Consider the following 20,410-nt stretch of genomic DNA (forward strand, 5'->3'; position numbering starts at 1 on the left):
CATACATCTACAGAAGTTGTTGTTGAGATGTTTAATTGAAAATGTTTGGTTTGAAGTCACCATTATAGAGATCAGTGCTTGCTTTAGTTGGGATGCTGATGCTAAAACATTAGTGTTTCTTTTGCTGCTTGAGCTGTTTTTGTGCAAGTCACACTTGTGCACACACACAGTTTATGAATGATTGCAGTTATAATGATTATGATGACAAAATCATCATATAGCCTGTTCATTCACTAAGGAATTAATTCTTATTCATTCAGAGTTTTATCCTCGATCAAAAGTGTTACATTAGCACTACTGTGAAACCACAGCAATAAATTACTATGACTCATTTTTTTTTAACACATCATGCATAACCAGAGAAACAGAACTACACTGTGTTTTAGAAACACAGAGATATCACAATTTAGCACATGAATCTCAACAATGGTGGCAATATTTCTTTTTTTTTTTAATTATTCATGCAGCAGTGCATGCTGGGAGTTTTATATTATCCTGGAACCCAGCATGCATTGCGACATGAAACTTTTCACCATTGTTGAGATTCATGTGCTGATTGTTGATATCTGTGTGTGTCTGAGCCAAGCAGGAGTAAAATAAAATTGAATGCACTATATGATTGTTATTTTTCAGAAGACCTGATTACAGAAATGTTGATTTCATTTTGTAGATACACAGATTTATGCTAAATATGACAAACCCATAATTTCAATGAATGCATACAGGAAAAATCTGAAAGATGATTGTCACATCATCACAAAAGAATAAAAACACCTGATTAGTGGTGGAAATTTTGATTCTTTCCAGAGACTCGTTCATTTTCAGTTCGTTCACCAAAATGATTCGTTCAGACTCGTTCACTGATTCGTTCAGTGACAATTTCTTCCTATTACATATAAATACTGCAGCAGGTGGCGAAAAAGAGTGTATTTTATGATATGTTTTAACGAACGTATTTACTTGTAAAAAAAAACAAAAAACTGATTTGGCTTTGTTCAAATTTGTGCCTTATTTACTAAATTAATAAAATAAGTCTAAATAAGAGGTTCAGATGACCAAACCAAGGTTTTCTTGCATAATTAACATTTTAATTGTTTGGTCAGACATACACATTCATAAATCTGGGATTATATTAAACGTTGAGTTATGTTATGTATGTTAAATATGATAAACAATTATACGCACACCTATAACTGCGCTTTGAATGAGATTGAATCACATGCTAAATGACCGATCTACCCAGTACTCTCATTCACGAACGAAATGTACCAGTTTGATCAATTCGTTCACGAACGAGATCTCTCTCTCGTTCAGACTCGAAACAGAGCGATCTCGGTCAGTGACGGGCGTATTCGTTCAGTAGATCCACCCAATTACATGCTCCTTCACAGCCCGAATTGAAATGTTATTTGCTGACGTTACGCAAATGAGACCTAACCAATACTGTCATATTTTTTGGTTTGTTTTAGTTTTTAGAGAAGTGCATATGACATGAATAAAACGTATTAATTCATTTTTGATCATACAAAATGAACACAAGTAGTAAAGTAAATTTTTCAAAGTGTAAAATACCACAAAACTAAGTCTAAAACACACAAACAAAAGAAAAGAAAAGCAGGTAAAGAGAAGTGTAAATTTAAATCAAGTAAACCGTCAAGTACAAAATGACAATGTTAATTTGTCTTTGTTAAATTTAACCATGCTTGCGTTATTAAACTGTTTTCATTGCAATGGTAAAGTGTTAATTTCCTTCTTTGATGCAAATATGCTGACTACACAAACCCAGCTCTATCGGTTCGCCACCATTATCGTTCAAACAGCTGGTTCTTTTCGTTCACGAACGACATGTACCAGTTCGTTCACGAGAAGATCTCTCTCTCGTTCAGACTCAAAAGCAACTCGGTCTCGGTCAGTCAGTGAAGGGCGTATTCGTTCACATCATTACATCCAACAAATCACATGCTCCGTCACATCTCATACTCGGACGCTATTGGCTTGAGGTTTAGTCATTCTTGACAGGTTGAAACAGAGCTATCCGGTTCACTGAGCTGCGCATGCGCTGCAATAGCGCCACGCGGCTGTGGTGGGAGGAATTTCAGTGAACGAGAAATATGAGTCAATGGATTACGTGAACGAGAACGATTCGTTCACCTAAAAGATTCGTTCAAAAAGAACGATTCGTTCACGAACGTAACATCACTACACCTGATCAACTTCCTCTTGACTTTTTCTTGCCATAACAAATGTGTTTTATAAACTCACTGTTACAGCAGTCAGAGAGAGATAAATGGTAAAAAGTCAAGGGACAAGAGACCAACTAAAGCAAATACTGATCTCCATCATGGTGACAACAAACTTTATTATTAACTAAATCTCTGTTAATTCTCAACAAGAACTTTTGTACATGTATGAAAGAAATAATCGTAAACTGGTTTGTAAACTGGTTTCACACTCAGTGTGGCTGGAAGTCAGTTGTAGTTTTTGTGTTTCTCTTTTTTCTGTTCTTGTTTGTGCACTGTTAGACCTTACCGGGTTTTTTTACAGTAAAATACTGTTAATTGTACAGTTCTTTACTGTAATCTAGTTTGTTCCTGTAAAAATGCACTAAATTATAGTTAACTAATTACACTTGCAGAAACCAACTGCCTTAAATTGACCAACTATCATTTAAATGTATTAACTAAAATTTATAATGCATTAATAATGTGAGCAAAGTATTACTGTGAACTTCTTTCATTTGAGACCACTAAAAAACTATTGTACATAAAAAGATTTCCACTGGACCAGCAACTACACAGTCACTGCCTGTTAAATAAAGCAACATGCAGCAAATCATCAATGTTTGTAGATCTTCTCCTGGACTGAAGCACAGGCTCTACTCTTCTGCACAATGGTGACCCAAAAAAATTATTTTACAGTAAACTACTGGCAACAGTGTTGCCAGTATAAACCTGTTTTATAACTTACAGTTTATTACTGTTAAAATAAATTTTGTGGGTGTGTCTTTTTTATCTTACACAGTTAACCCTTTCAACCCCTCAGGGAAATCCACACTACGAGTAAAAAGTAACGATGCAGTGAGATAATTAAGGGAATATGTAAGTGATTGTAAGCAGAATCACTGAAGAAAAGAGAAACACAAGAACAGAAAATAGAGAAACACAATAACTACGACTGACTTCCAGCCATTACACATTATTACACTTATTATTAACCAGTATGACTTTATTTCTGTCATACAGAAGTTGTTATTGAGATGTTTAATTGAAAATGTTTGGTTTGAAGTTACCGTTATAGAGATCAGTGCTTGCTTTAGTTGGGATGCTGATGCTAAAACATTAGTTTTTCTTTTGCTGCTTGAGCTGTGTTTTTGCAAGTCACACTTGTGCACACACAGTTTATGAATGACTGCAGTTATAATGATTATGATGACAAAATCATCATATTGCCTGTTCATTCACTAAGGAATTCATTCTCACTCATTCAGAGTTTAATCCTCAATCAAAAGTGTTACATTACCACCACTGTGAAAACGCAGCAATAAGATACAATCTCTTTTTTTTTAAAAACACATGATGCATAAGCAGAGAAACAGAGCTACACTGTGTTTTAGAAACACCGAGATATCTCAATTTAGCACATGAATCTCAACAATGGTGGCAATATTTCTTTTTTATTATCATTATTATTCATGCAGCAGTGCATGCTGGGAGTTTTATATTATCCTGGAACCCAGCATGCATTGCGACATGAAACTTTTCACCATTGTTGAGATTCATGTGCTGATTGTTGATATCTGTGTGTGTCTGAGTCAAGCAGGAGTAAAATAAAATTGAATGCACTATATGATTACAATATTCTTCAGAAGACCTGATTACAGAAATATTGATTTCATTTTGTAGATTCACAGATATATGCTAAATATGAGATAACTATAATTTCAATGACTATATACAGGAAAAAACTGAAATTCAGGCATGTCCAGGATGATTGTGACATCATCACAAAAAAATAAAAACACCTGATCATCTTCCTCTTGACTTTTTCGTGCCATAACAAATGTGTTTTATAAACTCACTGTTACAGCAGTCAGAGAGAGATGAAAGGTAAGAAGTCCAGGGACAAGAGACCAACTAAAGCAAATACTGATCTCCATCATGGTGACAACACATTTTATTATTAACTAAATCTCTGTTAATTCTCAACAAGAACTTTTGTACATGTATGAAAGAAATAATCGTAAACTGGTTTGTAAACTGGTTTCACACTCAGTGTTGCTGGAAGTCAGTTGTAGTTTTTGTGTTTCTCTTTTTTCTGTTCTTGATTCTCTGTCCTTCAGTGATTCTGCTTATCAGGTGTTCATCAGTGTCTCAGTTCACTCACTTCTTTTCATTCAAGGGGACTATATTAGTGAACTAATGTAGGGAATAGTGAATGAGGGTATAGGGTGTGATTGTGAAAACAGCCTCTGAGTGTCGACTTTGAGCACTGTTAATTCACAGTATATTCCTGTAGGCTACTTTTATTTTCTACGGTATATTACTGTTTTAATGGAAAATGGTATAATATTGTCAGAATTTTACAGCAAGGGTTAACAGTGTGTCTCTCCTTCAGTAATTCTGCTTATCAGGTGTTCATCAGTGTCTCAATTCACTCACTTATTTTCATTCAAGTGGACTTTATTGGTGAACTAGGGAATAGTGAATGAGGGTATAGGGTGTGATTGGGAAAACAGCCTCTGATTGTCGATTTTGAGAGCTGTTAATTCACAGTATATTCCTGTAGACTAGTTTTGTTTTCTACGGTATATTACTGTTTTAATGGAAAATGGTATGATATTGTCAGAATTTGGCCTTTTTTTACAGCAAGGGTTAACAGTGTATGGTAGGAATCCAAGAGAAACACACACTGTTAGACCTTACCGGGTTTTTTTACAGTAAAATACTGGCAACACTGTTGCCAGTAAAATACTGTTAATTGAACAGTTCTTTACTGTAATCTACAGTTTGTTTCTGTAAAAATGCACTAAATTCTAATTCAAGTTAACTAATTACACTTGCAGAAACCGACTGCCTTAAATTGACCAACTGTCATTTAAATGTATTAACTAAAACTTATAATGCATTAATAATGCGAGAAAAGTATTACTGTGAACTTCTTTCATTTGAGACCACTACAAACTATTGTACATAAAAAGATTTCCACTGGACCAGCAACTACACAGTCACCGCCTGTTAAATAAAGCAACATGCAGCATATCATCAATGTTTGTAGATCTTCTCCTGGACTGAAGCACAGGCTCTACTCTTCTGCACAATGGTGACCCAAAAAATAAATTTTACAGTAAACTACTGGCAACAGTGTTGCCAGTATATACCTGTTTTATAACTTACAGTTTATTACTGTTAAAATACATTTTGTGGGTGTGTCTTTTTATCTTACACTGTTAACCCTTTCAACCCCACAGGGAAATCCACACTACAACGAGTAAAAGGTAACATTGAGACAGTGTTGCAGTGAGATAATTAAGGGAATATGTAAGTGATTGTTGAGCATTAGTGATGAACACCTGCTGTTAGAAGAGAAAATAGAGAAACACAAGACCTACAACTGACCCTTTAGCCAGTACACATTATTATACTTATTATTAACCAGTATGACTTTATTTCTGTCATACAGAAGTTGTTATTAAGATGTTTAATTGAAAATGTTTGTTTGAAGTTACCATTATAGAGATCAGTGCTTGCTTTAGTTGGGATGCTGATGCTAAAACATTTGTTTGTTTTTTTGCTGCTTGAGCTGTGTTTTTGCAAGTCACACTTGTACACACAGTTTATGAATGATTGCGGTTGTAATGCTTATGATGACAAAACCATCATATTGCTTGTTCATTCACTAAGGAATTAATTCTTACTCATTCAGTTTTATCCTCGATCAAAAGTGTTACATTAGCACCACTGAAACTACAGCAATAAATTACTATGACTATGATTTTTTTTAACACAGCATGCATAAACCAAAAAAACAGAGCTACATAGTGTTTTAGAAACACAGAGATATCACAATTTAGCACATTAATCTCAACAATGGTGGCAATATTTCTTTTTTTATTATTATTCATGCAGCAGTGCATGCTGGGAGTTTTATATTATCCTGGAACCCAGCATGCATTGCGACATGAAACTTTTCACCATTGTTGAGATTCATATGCTGATTGTTGATATCTGTGTGTGTCTGAGCCAAGATGGAGTAAAATAAAATTGAATTACGATATTCTTCAGAAGACCTGATTACAGAAATATTTCATTTTGTAGATTCACAGATATATGCTAAATATGAAATACCCATAATTTCAATTAATATACAGGAAAGATCTGAAAATCAGACATGTCCAAGATGATTGTGACATCATCACAATATAATAAAAACACCTGATCAACTACCTCTTGACTTTTTCTTGCCATAACAAATGTGCTTTATTAACTCACTGTTATAACAGCCAGAGAGAGATAAATGGTAAGAAGTCAAGGGACAAGAGACCAACTAAAGCAAATACTGATCTCCATCATGGTGACAACAAACTTTATTATTAACTAAATCTCTGTTAATTCTCAACAAGAACTTTTGTACATGTATGAAAGAAATAATTGTAAACTGGTTTGTAAACTGGTTTCACACTCAGTGTTGCTGGAAGTCAGTTGTAGTTTTTGTGTTTCTCTTTTTTCTGTTCTTGTTTCTCTGTCCTTCAGTGATTCTGCGTATCAGGTGTTCATCAGTGTCTCAATTCACTCACTTCTTTTCATTCAAGTGGACTATATTAGTGAACTAGGGAATAGTGAATGAGGGTATAGGGTACGATTGGGAAAACAGCCTCTGATTGTCGACTTTGAGCGCTGTTAATTCACAGTATATTCCTGTAGGCTAGTTTTGTTTTCTACGGTATATTACTGTTTTAATGGAAAATGGTATGATATTGTCAGAATTTGGCCTTTTTTACAGCAAGGGTTAACAGTGCAGATCAGATGATGTTGGTCACTTATTAGTGATAATAGTCATCATGTAGTGTCCTGCTTCATTGATACCATCTAAAGTGTAATATCTGATTTAAATCGTTAAATATTTGTAGCGACAATGCCTGACATGCGGTCACATGCTGTTCCAATTAGTAAATCCCTGTCTCCAAACACATCCTTCGTTGTCTTTTCAGACAACGGGTCTGTCCATGGCGTCGCTAAGTCTGCCATGAACAGTCAAAATTGCAATCTGTTGTTCCCCAGAGGAACATTTTAGTCACAAAAGGAACCCTGTTCTGCACAATCCATTCTAAAACCCCCATGTCAGCATGGACTCCCTGTGACTTTACAACCTCATGACACACACACACACACACCCAAACCTCCTTTGAGTGCAACTCCATATAGAAAGATGGCTCTTGAATGTATACCTTCCGATATGTGTGTGATTAGCTTTGCTTTATAATAGAAGTGTGGTTTGCTAGAGTATAAGTTTGAATTCTAAATGTTCACTTAAAGAAGTTCATCAATAGTGTCTTGTGGTAACCCTACCTCAGACCATAAAACTTTACAACCCATGAAAGCAGACATTCCAACGCACACACACACAAACACACTCGTGGACTTTGAAACATACACTTCCACACATGCGATCCAATAGCCATGTTTTCGATATGTATTTTTATGTGTGTATAATTTCCATGGCAGATTGAGATTTTCTATGTTCTATCATAGAAATGAATGGACTCTTAAGATGCTCAGAATCCTACATTAGAAATGCATATCTGTATTTCCCATATTCTGTACATATCCATGTCTAGTATCATTCTAATCGTAGTGATCCCACGGAATTGCATATATGTATGAGATTACAATGAAATGTATTCTTATGGGTATTATCTTTTTTGAAAGAGAAAATACGAATTCCATCTCTCACATGACAAAGTCAAAGTAGGCGTTTCTTCTTCACACAAAGAAAATGTTCCCGCTGTCAGATAAGGAGATCTGATTGGATGTTGTCCCCAACAGGAGGGTGTAAACAAGTGTCTTTTTAAAAGCAAGAGACCCTGTTTTCTCTCTCTCTCTTCTCTCATCGATTCCGCTGATCCCATTTCCTCGCTTCTCCACGTGCAGCGCTGCTCCGGTTGGACAGGCATCGCCTTGGCCTCTGGGACACATGGCCCGCGTCATGTAAAAGCCTGCCGTCTTTGCAACCAAGATTTGCAACCTCTCCCGTCCCGGGAGACGAACTTTCTCGGTAACATTACAGTCAGTAAGCCTTTTAAACTTCCGCGGCACTGGAAGACGCAGCGGAAAACAGGACACACCCTCGCTTCCTGCTTCAGCCTCGCCCGAACAGAGAACGAACGTGCAAGTAACTTTAAAACCCTCTCTGAAAGCTGCTTTCCAGGAGTCTCGTGAACTTAGGTTTCTGTATGTAATAATTACTAATTTTCTCTTCTCTTCTCTTTCTTTCTTTCATTTCATTTCAGTCTGATCACTTATGTTATTGTTTGGTTAAATGTGTGTTTGTTTTATTGTTTGTATTTTTACGTACGTTTATATTCGTAGCTCATATAATCTCTAGTTTTGCATTTATTAAAATTCATAAATACTTTTCACTGTCTCTGTATTTGAAAGCCCACTTTTATAAAGTCAATCAGACAAAAGATCTTGCTACACGCTCGATAGACTACAGTGAGTAGTTTTAATTAATAAACTCAGAAAGTTTTATGTCTGTGGCCAGGACATAAACTTCCCTGAAGTTTGTGAATACCTCTTCTTAACTGTACTGATCTTACCTTTACTCACTGGACGAATTAAAGGTTGGACAGACCAGTTACAGAACAAGGTAATCTCGGTAATTGATAAAATAAATGTACATGCGACTTATGAATTATGACCATGAGTCATGAATATTAATATTCCCAGAATTCCCCATATTTTTGAGCTAATTCAAATTAACCCAAAGTCGTATTCGTTACATATTAGTTAATTTTGCATGCCAAAACTGCTATAAAAGCTCCATACAGAAAATGTTTTGACAGGATCATATAGACTCACTCAGACATCAAGAATCAGCGTATGAATCGCAACAATGGTGACAATGAAAAAAAAAATCTGATCAACTCTGAACTACTATAAAGTCACAAAAAATGCTTTGTTGGTTGTCACCATTGTTGAGATTCATATGTTGATTCTTGATGTCTCTATACTACAAAAAAAAAAAATGAACCAGCTCAAAACATTCCTGTATATTCTTGTCTTTTTTTTGTTTAGATTGTTATATACGGAGCCCCTAAAGAGACGTGGTTGGTGGAAATTTTTTTAAGTTAGGAGATTATTATTTTTTAAATCTTTTGCGTTCCCCCGAGAAATTTTGTGTTCCTACGCAAAGTTATTTGCGTTCCCACGCAAAACTTTTGCGTTCCCTCGCAAAGATATTTGCGTTCCCACGCAAAACCTGTTTTGAGCTCGGACCGACACTTCCTGTTTAATGTCCCGCTGGCAGTGTTTCAGAGCTCCGTACGTTAATGGAGCGTTTCATAGTGTTTGAACTTGGACTCAAATATAAAGAAATGCGGTCAGTGCTTATAAGAAGTTCAGTGAAGTTGGCAATATTCACATAGGCTATTCGAACTTCCCTATTCTTGAGCTAAACGTTGTTAAAACACAAACAACACCTATTTACAATCACAGTAACCTAGACAACGAGCTACAACCCGATTCTCATCAAAACAAGCTTTATAATATAGGCTAAATTGATCTCTATGAGCAGGCGGCTGAGAGGGACCGTCTGCAAAATGCAATATAACCCAAAAACGACTACAGCATCAACTCACAGTCAAATAGTCATTAACTTCAATGTTACAAACTGTAGTGCCACCCAATTCAGTTTACACATCAATGGTGACCCACTGGTCATACTACACTGCTTTTGCACATTTTATATTATGAAAAATATTCAATAACTTCACTGTAACACACCAAATTTAGTTCACACATGACACATCACTGCTCTAATGTTGCAACAGTTAGTTAGGGAAGTAATTGCACATAAAAATAAGTAGGCCTATTCTGTACACAAATGATATTGGTACTGTAGGCTACGCAGCTTTTGCATTATATTTGCTTACTGAATTTGATGGCATTACACTGTACACTGTATGTAAGCCTACACTTCACACAGTGTAAAGTTATTTAATATTTATTTCTAAAAAGGGTGAAGTTATTGCTTTTATTTCATAATAAATAATCATAAAAATTCTGCATTTTTTATCAAACTAAGTAATGTAGTATAAACAGCAGGAGAGCAGTGATGTGTGAACTGAATTTGGTGACAATTCTGCACATTTTATATTATTAAACATATTCAATAGCTTCACTGTGACACACTGTACTGACAGTCCTACAGTGTGTCACAGTGAAGCACAGTGAAGCTCTTGAATATGTTTAATAATAGGCTATAAAATGTGCAGAAGGGTTTTGAGATTTGCACTTTACAGACGGCCCCTTATTTGGACTTGTCTCTCATTCGTCTGGTAAGAGAAATTAATATTAGCCTATAAAGCTCGTCTTGATGAGAATTGGGTTGTAGCTTGTTGTCTAGGTTACTGTCATTGTAAATAGGTGTTGTTTGTGTTTTAACAACGTTTAGCTCAAGAATAGGGAAGTTCGAATAGCCTACCCACATAGCAACATTGTGTTGGCCCAGATCCGGTCCACATCTGGCACACGTGGAAAGATGATCTGGCCCACATGCAGCGTGGAATTACGGCACTTGGGTGGGCCACTCCTGTTTGCCAGATCTGGGCCACAAGCAGGCCATAGCAATGCCACATGTCAGCCAAGAGCAAAGAAATAAACCAGAACTGGACCTTATCCGAGCCACAAAACCTGTGTATATTAAATATGAAGTCATCTCAGCCTGTTAACAAAAAGAATCACTGAAAGAAAGAAGAGAACAGAAAAAAGAGACGAGCAGAAACACAAGAACTACAACTGACTTCAGCCACAGTCTTAGATGAAATCAACTGAAGATAAAAAACATTAAATCTGTGAAGATCTCAGCAGAGGAGGATTAAACAACTCCACAAACAGCATTACCAGCTTCACTTATTACTAACCAGACTGACTTTATTTCTGGCAGACGTCTACAAAAGTTTTTATTGAGAATTAACAGAGGTTTAACTCTAATGTGTTTCATTTGAAGTCACCATAACAGTGATTAGTGTTTCCATTAGTTGGGCTCTTAACTCTTATTATATCTTTTTTTTTTTTTTTGGCCGCTGTGACAGTGTGTTTGTCAAACACATTTGCAGCAGCAAAGAAAGCTAAAGTGAAACGAGATCAGGTGATGATGGTTTTATAATCATCATGAAATAGACTGTTTCACTGAGGTAATTTGAATCTAACAACTGTGTTGTTCCACTAATATATTCTCATCACAAACCCTGTGTTACTGCAGCGTGAGGTCCAGCAATATTATAACAATCAGTTAGAAGATTTTAACAAACATGAGCACGAAAAATTACTGTTCGATGACAAACACAGACATCAATAATCAACGTATGAATCTCAACAATGGTGACAATCTAAAGTACCTTGCTGCAATGCATGCTGGTACCATCATTGTACAAAACTCCCAGCATGCATTGCAACATGAATAAATTATGCAGCTGAATTGTCCTATTATTTTAATTCTAAATATGTGCTTTTATTTTTTGCTGTTGTTTTTTTTTGTGACATTTAGTAGCTTTTCAGTGATGTTCTGAATTAATCTGTTTATCTAAAAAAATATATATATTGTCACCCTTGTTGAGATTCATGTGCTGATTTTTTATATCTCTGTGTGTCACCGTAGATTCATTTTTCATGTTCGTTAACATCTTCTAACTGATTGTTATAATATTGCTGGACCTCACGCTGCAGTAACACAGGGTTTGTGATGAGAATATATTAGTGGAACAACACAGTTGTTAGATTAAAATTACCTCAGTGAATCAGTCTTTCATGATGATTATAAAACCATCGTCACCTGATCTCATTTCACTTTAGCTTTCTTTGCTGCTGCAAATGTGTTTGACAAACACACTGTCACAGCAGCCAAAAAAGACAAAAGATATAATAAGAGTTAAGAGCCCAACTAGGAAAAACTATTCACTATTATGGTGACTTCAAATGAACCAGAGTTAAACCTCTGTTAATTCTCAATAAAAACTTTTGTAGACGTCTGCCAGAAATAAAGTCAGTCTGGTTAGTAATAAGTGAAGCTGGTAATGCTGTTTGTGGAGTTGTTTAATCCTCCTCTGCTGAGATCTTCACAGATTTAATGTCTTCTTTTATTTCAGTTGATTTCATCTAAGGCTGTGGCTGAAGTCAGTTGTAGTTCTTGTGTTTCTGCTCGTCTGTTTTTTCTGTTCTCTTCTTTCTTTCAGTGATTCTTTTTGTTAACAGGCTGAGATGACTTCATATTTAATATACACAGATTTTGTGGCTCAGATAAGGTCCAGTTCTGGTTTATTTCTTTGCTCTTGGCTGAGATGTGGCATTGCTATGGCCTGCTTGTGGCCCAGATCTGGCAAACAGGAGTGGCCCACCCAAGTGCCGTAATTCCACGCTGCATGTGGGCCAGACCATCTTTCCACGTGTGCCAGATATGGGCCGGATCTGGGCCGACACAATGTTGCTATGTGGGTATGTGAATATTGCCAACTTCACTGAACTCCTTATAAGCACTGACCGCATTTCTTTATATTTGAGTCCAAGTTCAAAAACTATGAAACGCTCCATTACCGTACGGAGCTCTGAAACACTGCCAGCGGGACATTACAACAGGAAGTGTCTGTCCGAGCTCAAAACAGGTTTTGCGTGGGAACGCAAAAGTTTTGCGTGGGAACGCAAATATCTTTGCGAGGGAACGCAAAAGTTTTGCGAGGGAACGCAAAAGATTTAAAAAAAAATAATCTCCCAACCTAAAATTTTTTCCACCACCACGTCCCTTTAGGGGCTCCGTAGTTATAATACTGATGCCACAATATTTCAAGGGTCATGTGAAAACTTATGACATTAATTGTAGACTTTTTATAAAGCTAAACTCCATCTACATATTATGTTATTTAAGCTAATGTATTCAGAGATTTAACTGTCATAACAGTGAATCAAATCATCATATGATGATTATAACATCACCAATGAATGACCAAGATCATCTAATATTTTCTCCTGCATTTCTTGCTAAAACAAATGTGTATCAACTACACAGTTAAAGCAGCCAGAGAAAACTAATGTTAAAACCTTAAGGGTCATGAGCCCAACTAAAGCAGACACTGATCTCAATCATGGTGACATCAACTTTATTTTAATTTTTTTTTACACTTTATTTAAATTAGCATAATTTACTTTAATTTTATGGTTTTTGTTTGGCAGCCACAGCTGCCAGTCATTTGACCCTTTTTTTACAATGAAGGTGTTTGATTGTGATTATTCAGGAAATACCGGTAAAATAACAGTGTTTTTCGGTTTATTTAATTTAAGATGTTTTACAGTTTTTTTGGGGAGCTGACAGTCATTTGACAGTCATTATCATTTAACTGTTTTGTTACTGTTTAACCCTTGTATGGTGTTCGGGTCTGTTGGACCCGTTTTAATTTTTTATCAAAAGAAAAATGATACAATTAATTATTTTTTCAAACTGAGACTCATTGGCCTTGGCTCATTTTCTTTGAGGAATATATATCAGAACACATTTTCAATGAAAACACACTGTACACCCCCCCCTACACATTTATATTACACACAGGATGTTCGGGTCCACTGGACCCGGGGCTAATAAAAGTGTGGAAATTGTAGGTCCTGTGTAACTTTACTCTGTCCTCCTCCTGTCAGGGCCTGCTGTTGGTGTGTGTATGTTCTTGTATATGGTTTATGAGGACACAAATGTGTATAATGACATGGGTATTACAACGTAAACATGGTTTATGATGACATCTGTGTCCTCATACTAAAACATACTAAATGGTGTTTTTTGAAATTCAAAAAATGCCAAAAGTTGTCTGTGATTGGTAGGTTTAGGGGTAGGGTTAGTGTAGGGGGATAGATTATACAGTTTGTACATTAGAAAAACCATTATGCCTATGGAGAGTGACCGTACACCACATATCCAAGTGAGTGTGTGTGTGTGCATGTGTATGTGTGTGTGTGTGTGTGTGTGTGTGGGGGGGGGGGGGTGTTTTGTGTGTGTCTGTGTGTGTGTTGTGGGTGTGTGTGTTGTGGGTGAGTGTCCTGCCATTCCCACACGAGGTTGCAATTCTTAAATGTGATCTAACAAAGCTAAAGAGGAAATATTAACCATATATGCTGTTTATATTGCTTGTAATTGGGATGATGTAAACATCTGTTGAGTATTTTAACATAACATTTTTGATTGTGTTGAATTAAAACCCCAAAAATGCAACGGGTCCACCAGACCCACGAACACTGGCTGAGTAACTAAAATATGAACACCACACAAGGGTTAATTACAGATTATATTTGTAATTTTACATACATTTTTATGTAATTTAAGAAAACAGAAAAAATACTGTATGAAAAATACAAATCAATTTTCTGTATAAAAAATGTGAATTACTGGAATTTGTCATTAATGTCACAATACCTAAAATAACAGCTACATTTTAATTTTACAGATATTATTTGTAATTTTACAGTGTTTTGAGTATAATTTAAAATTAAAGAAAATGATCGTCAAAAATGTAAAATTAGGATTTTTTTTACAGTGAAGGTTTGTCCTGACAGAACACATTTCACCATAAAACATTCTAAAATACAATTAAATGTTATGACAGTATTGTATACCTGTTTCAAATGTATATGATGATGAACAGTCTCTTTCAGCTGAACACCAGAGACAAATCCTGGAACTGCTCCTCAGACATGACAGAGTGTCTGATACAGAGCTGTAAGCTCTACATTTAAATACAACTAATTTATATGTAATAGCTCAAACAAAACTCTGAGCCCACAAAGTTGGTGGCTTCAAGCATCAGTCACTTGATTGAATCACTAGTGTCACCATAACAGTGATTAGTGTTTCCATTAGTTGGGCGCTTAACTCTTATTATATCTTTTATCTTTTTTGGCTGTTGTGACAGTGTGTTTGTCAAACATTTTTGCAAAAAACTAAAGTGAAATGAGTTAAGGTGATGATGGTTACTTGTTGATGGTTTTATAATCATCATGAAACAGACTGATTCACTGAGGTTTTTGTAATCTAGGACAAACCTTCCTAATTTAATATTACTACTAATGTGATGTCATCAAGTGATGATTTGATTAATTTGTAACAAATTTGTGGGCTCAAAGTATTTTTGTGTGAAGCAGACTCTTAATCTATATACATTTGAAACAGATGTTCAATGTTGTCAGTTTATTGAACAATACATATAAATGTGTTCTAAAGGAAAGTGTTCTGAGTAGTCATTGATCGAAATGTATTAAAAGCATTAGTTTGTTTTAACATAAAATAATTAGTTTGTTCCAACCTAAAATAATTAGTTTGATCAACCTTTGAAAAGTGGTTGCATGGATTTAAACTTTTCAGGTTAAACTAAATTAAATGATTTACTTTGAGTCAATGTCAAATATTTTGTGTGATTGATTACTTCAATTGAGGTCCAGAAGTTGATCCAAGGTTTATATTTTTTCAGTGCACATGTGGAACTAGTCCAATCTCGATTAGTGTTGCGTCATGACGTCACAAGTGACGGTGTAAGCGGAAGCTACAAACAGCTTCTGCTCTTCAGCAAGCGTTCTGTGTTGACTTGTCTATCTTATTTGGTGTGTTTTTTTTCTAAAAAGATCCAAAGCACTAGAAATGTATAGTTGCCTAGGAAGTCGAACCAGCTATTAGTGTGTTTTGGGTCACATAGGAAGGTTTCTCCTGCCTCTAAGCAGATTAGCAGGAGGATTGTGGAGGCTATTTCTTCAGCGTATGGGGAGCACAGCCTGCCCTCGTCTCTCCTGATAAGACCCCACTTGACTAGAGGAGTGGCTTTCTCCAAAGCCCTGCTATCTGGGGTTTCCCTTTAAGAGGTCTGTGATGCTGCTGGCGGGGACTAGAAAACATGCCGCCGGGTTTTCTAGTCCTCTCTTCCTCAGCTGTGCCAGAAAAGCTTTACATCAGGACAGGCACTAGTCAGTGTGGCGCGCAGTATTTTGTTCCTCAAAGTGTCGTCTTCGACGCAGCGCGAGTTCCTTTGAAAGGGAATGTCTCAGGTGACATTTGTAACCCTTGTTCCCTGAGAAGGGAAAGAGACGCTGTGTCCCTTTGCCACATCTCCTGAGTGCCTGAGAAAGACTTGCTTCAGCCTATCAGAAGCTAACACTGTTATGAGCCGTGTCCCTTTGTAGCTTCCGCTTACACCGTAACTGTGATGTCATGACACAACATGAATCAAGATTTGACTAGTTCCACATGTGCTCAGACGCTATCACGCTGGAGGTGTTCCCCAAAGTGTTATCTTTGATGCAGCCCGAGTTCCTTTCTCAGGGAACAAGGGTTACAAACGTAACACGAGACGTTTTCTTGGTTAATAACAACCATGGAAACATGTTCTGTGAAACAGCTTATTCAGTACAGTAATAAAAACAATGCAATTTTAATAGTTCCTCTTTTTTAAAATGGTAAACATGTTGCAGATTCTGCAAGGGTTATGGAAACTTAATTGCATCTTACACATTAATTGTAGGTTACTGCAATTTCTCCTCCACAGATGAGTTCAAATACAGTCAGTCATAGCCACATTTAACTTACCGCCATCGCTCTCGAAGATACAGGTGAATCCTCTCTGAAAGAGCCGTCTGGCTGTTGTTTGTTGAGAACCAGCCACTTGAGGGCACTGCAGATCACATTTCTCTCTATAGTAATTAAGTTACTGGCCATGGCAAAGACTTTAGCCACATATGCTGTCAGCCTTTAACAAACAGAAACAAAAGCTAATAAATAACAAGTAATAATATGCTACTATTAATCTAAATGTTATTAAATAAAAACATGACAGGAGAGAGTGGGCATGCAAATAAAAACAAATCAAATTGATTGATTGAAATGAAAATACCATGTGCTACTCTTCGAGGATGAATAGGCATGGTAGGATCCATCTGGTTGACGATGCTTCAGCTGATTTTGATAACCTTAATACAAAAAGAAATAAAGATATAATATTGATATGTTTATTATTTGCTTTGTTTTTTTATTCCTTTTTTTCTTTTCAAATCCTAGTCAGATTCTGTGTATCTATTGTATCCTGCTGACCTGTGTAGATATGGTTAATGGCTTCACTACGGCGGTCTATTCCAACAGTCTCCCACTGATTGGTGTTGTCCAGATAATGAGTGGCAGTGACAGGTAGAGTCATACTGGCCATGTTCTGCTCTGCACATCCACTGGGCTGGATGATAAGGCGACCCATGAAGTCTCCACTGATGGCCTGCTCGGCTGTCTGAGAGATCTCTTCACCTGGAAGAAGAACAAAGGGAATGAAGGCTGAGAATTCAGTTTTTAAATTATCTTTATGATGAGCTGTAATTTATGCAACACTTTCAACACTATCCAACATAGCAACATTGTGACGTCCCAGCTAATGGCTCGTTTCCACTGAGCGGTACGGTACTGTACGGTACAGTACAGTACGGTACGGTACGGTTCAGTAAACCATGAATCGGCTAGCGTTTCCACTGCCAACAGTACCCTTACTTGATAGGCGTGGTGTAGCCTATGCCGGAAAGAAGCAATCGACGTCATTTTCGCACGAAGAATAAAGCGACATAAACAACATTGGATGACCTACAGCATGTCTTGTTCTTGCTTCTCAGCTTGTTTGTCACCATTTCTCAATAGCAAGTACGCAAAGTTCGGACTTGCCAAGTGAATGACTCCCGAGGACGTGAGTCCAGTAATTCTGCGTCACTCAGCTCGCTCTGTCTCTGTATGTATATTATATCTCTGTATGTATATTTTAGGCAACAATAAAACGAAATATTTTTAACAGTTATAAAGTTATAATAGTTCTAATATTTTTAAATATAAACACCACACTGCCTCTTTTCGTTTTCATTTAAAGAAATCTTAAACATTATAGCCACACAAATGTGGTTCAGGCAACGCGTATTGATTATATTCACTGCATGTTAGCCTATTTATAACAACACGAAATATAAAACACAACCCTACCTCTTTTCGTTTAAATATAATATAAAAATATTAAACATTTTAATATGGTCGAGGCAATATGTGCATTTGTACTAAACAACAGATGTTGCAGTAAACAACATTACAGATCATCTTCACTGTAATAAAATTTAAAATGACAAAACTCAACCCAGTCTCTTTTTGTTAAATTTCAGTTTTATCAATATTAGCCATTATAAAAGTATAAGTAAAAGGTACAAGAAGCTATACAATAAGAAATAAAGCAAACAATTCAGTCAAACATACAAAGTCAGCGCTCTAGTCTAACCTTACAACGGTAAAGTTAAATAGCTTAAATATATAAAGTTATGAAACTTCACTTAACCCTCAGCCAAAACGATTGGGCAGGGAACAAATTATAGATTCACAAGACCAAAAATCGCTCGTTAGATATACACAAGATGAATTATATCTCATGTTTAACCACTAGTCCACTACTGAGTAGGGATTGACCGATATGGATTTTTTAGTGCCGATGCCGATACCGATTTTTTTTCATCAGCCTTAGCCGATGACCGATACGGGTTGCCGATTTTCTTGGGCCGATATTTGGAGCTGATACTGCTTTTGCTCACTCAGTATACATCATAAAAATGACACATATATAATATATAATGATAACAACTGTTACAAGTCTCAATTAAGAAAGGAACATTTATTGAACTTAAAAAAAAACAATATTTGACAAATATTAAAAACATGTGAGGTAGAACAAGTAAAACAAAAAAAGTTCAGTGCTGAAAATACTGAAAATAAATATTTAAGCATAAATATTTAATAAATATTTATCTGAAAATAAATTCTGAAAATAAATATTTAAGCATAATAAATAAAATAATTTGACTGGAACATGTTATTCTGTGTAGTTGTCTGATATATGTAATCATGATCTCCATTTTAAACAAAACAAAAACGATTTTAAACCAAATAGATTCTAAGTTTATTATAAATTAGGGATCGCGTCTAAACATGTGGAAAGCACGGCCGCGCCGCTTCTACAAGTGCTTGCGTCTGTTGTTGCTATGCAACCATGAACTGCTCTCTCCATGATGACAAGGAAGTAAGGATTAATTTATTTCTAGCCCTTTATGACTACATATATTTATGGAGATGAGAAATAAAAACCTGCCCTGTCCAGCTATGATCCGCTGTTCGGCCGAGCTTTCGATGTTGTCATGGAAAGGTCAGTTGTTTTTTGTCACATGACCTGCGTGCGCTTGCGGCATTCTGAAAAGTTTAGATGTTTTCATCTCACCACGGCATAGGAGCGCCTGGACAAACGAGCGCGCTGCATCGCATGCGTGTCGCAACCGCGTCGCTTCTTTTATGAGCACACGTCCAAACCTCAGGTGGTCGCTGAATAATACTCCCACAAATATCACGGAATCACCGAACAACGTCGGCATTATTTAATCCTATGACCAGTGTTTGTAACAGCTGCCATATGCATATGGATAGCCTCAAACTTAGCTATTTGCAGCTCCCTAAATACAATGAAAAGCAGTTTTATAGATGAGGCATTCGCGTTTTCCATTTGGACCCACAAACTTGCTTAGCTATAGCTGCACGCACATATAGAGCAAAGTGTTTCCACTTTCAAAGTGTATTTCAGCTAAGTCAAACAGTTAAAAGATGCTTTGAAATTTTAAAACTAATGGTTGTCTTGAAGAGGCTTCCAGCACTCTGCTAGTGTGGGGTTAGTGCATGGGCTGCACGTGAACTGCAGTGTCTCCAGCAACACAGAGCTGCCTGCGGACGCCTGTCTGTAATTAATGCCGGGAAAAAAACTATCGCCGATACACGTCAAACCTGCAAATATCGGCCCGATTTATCGATCACTACTACTGAGACATCAGAGTCAGCGGCAAATGTCAGAACGACTAGCTGAGGAAAGGCTGTTCCAGGCAGGGTTGAGCGCTGAGCGGCCGGTGATCGCCTGGATCTCACAACCTGGATCAAATTTTCATAAATCTTTATTAATAAACCACAGATTTGAGCTTTAAACAACTACATTCTCGCCTGAAAAACTCTTAAAATTACATTTCGTGACACAAAAACGGTAGTATATTTCAACTGCATATTAAAAAATGGCGCTTCTTATGTTGTCATTCCCCTTGTAGAATGCGCAAGTGACGATACTCTGCCA

General features: G+C 36.5%; 1 protein-coding gene across 1 annotated transcript in view; it reads right to left on the bottom strand.

Moving 5' to 3' along the window:
- Positions 1-20,410, bottom strand: part of LOC311077815 (complement C3-like) — a 117,070-nt gene that overhangs the window by 47,933 nt on the left and 48,727 nt on the right. Inside the window, exons 24-26 of the mRNA XM_084106444.1 lie at positions 17,329-17,532; positions 17,132-17,207; positions 16,828-16,987 (exon numbers count right to left, since the gene is read on the bottom strand). Coding sequence (XP_083962570.1) covers positions 16,828-16,987; positions 17,132-17,207; positions 17,329-17,532 — 440 coding nt within the window. The remainder of the gene's footprint in view (positions 1-16,827; positions 16,988-17,131; positions 17,208-17,328; positions 17,533-20,410) is intronic.

Source organism: Abramis brama (genome assembly GCF_963993115.1).
Source record: "Abramis brama genome assembly, chromosome: 2".
Taxonomy (NCBI): Eukaryota; Metazoa; Chordata; class Actinopteri; order Cypriniformes; family Leuciscidae; genus Abramis; species Abramis brama.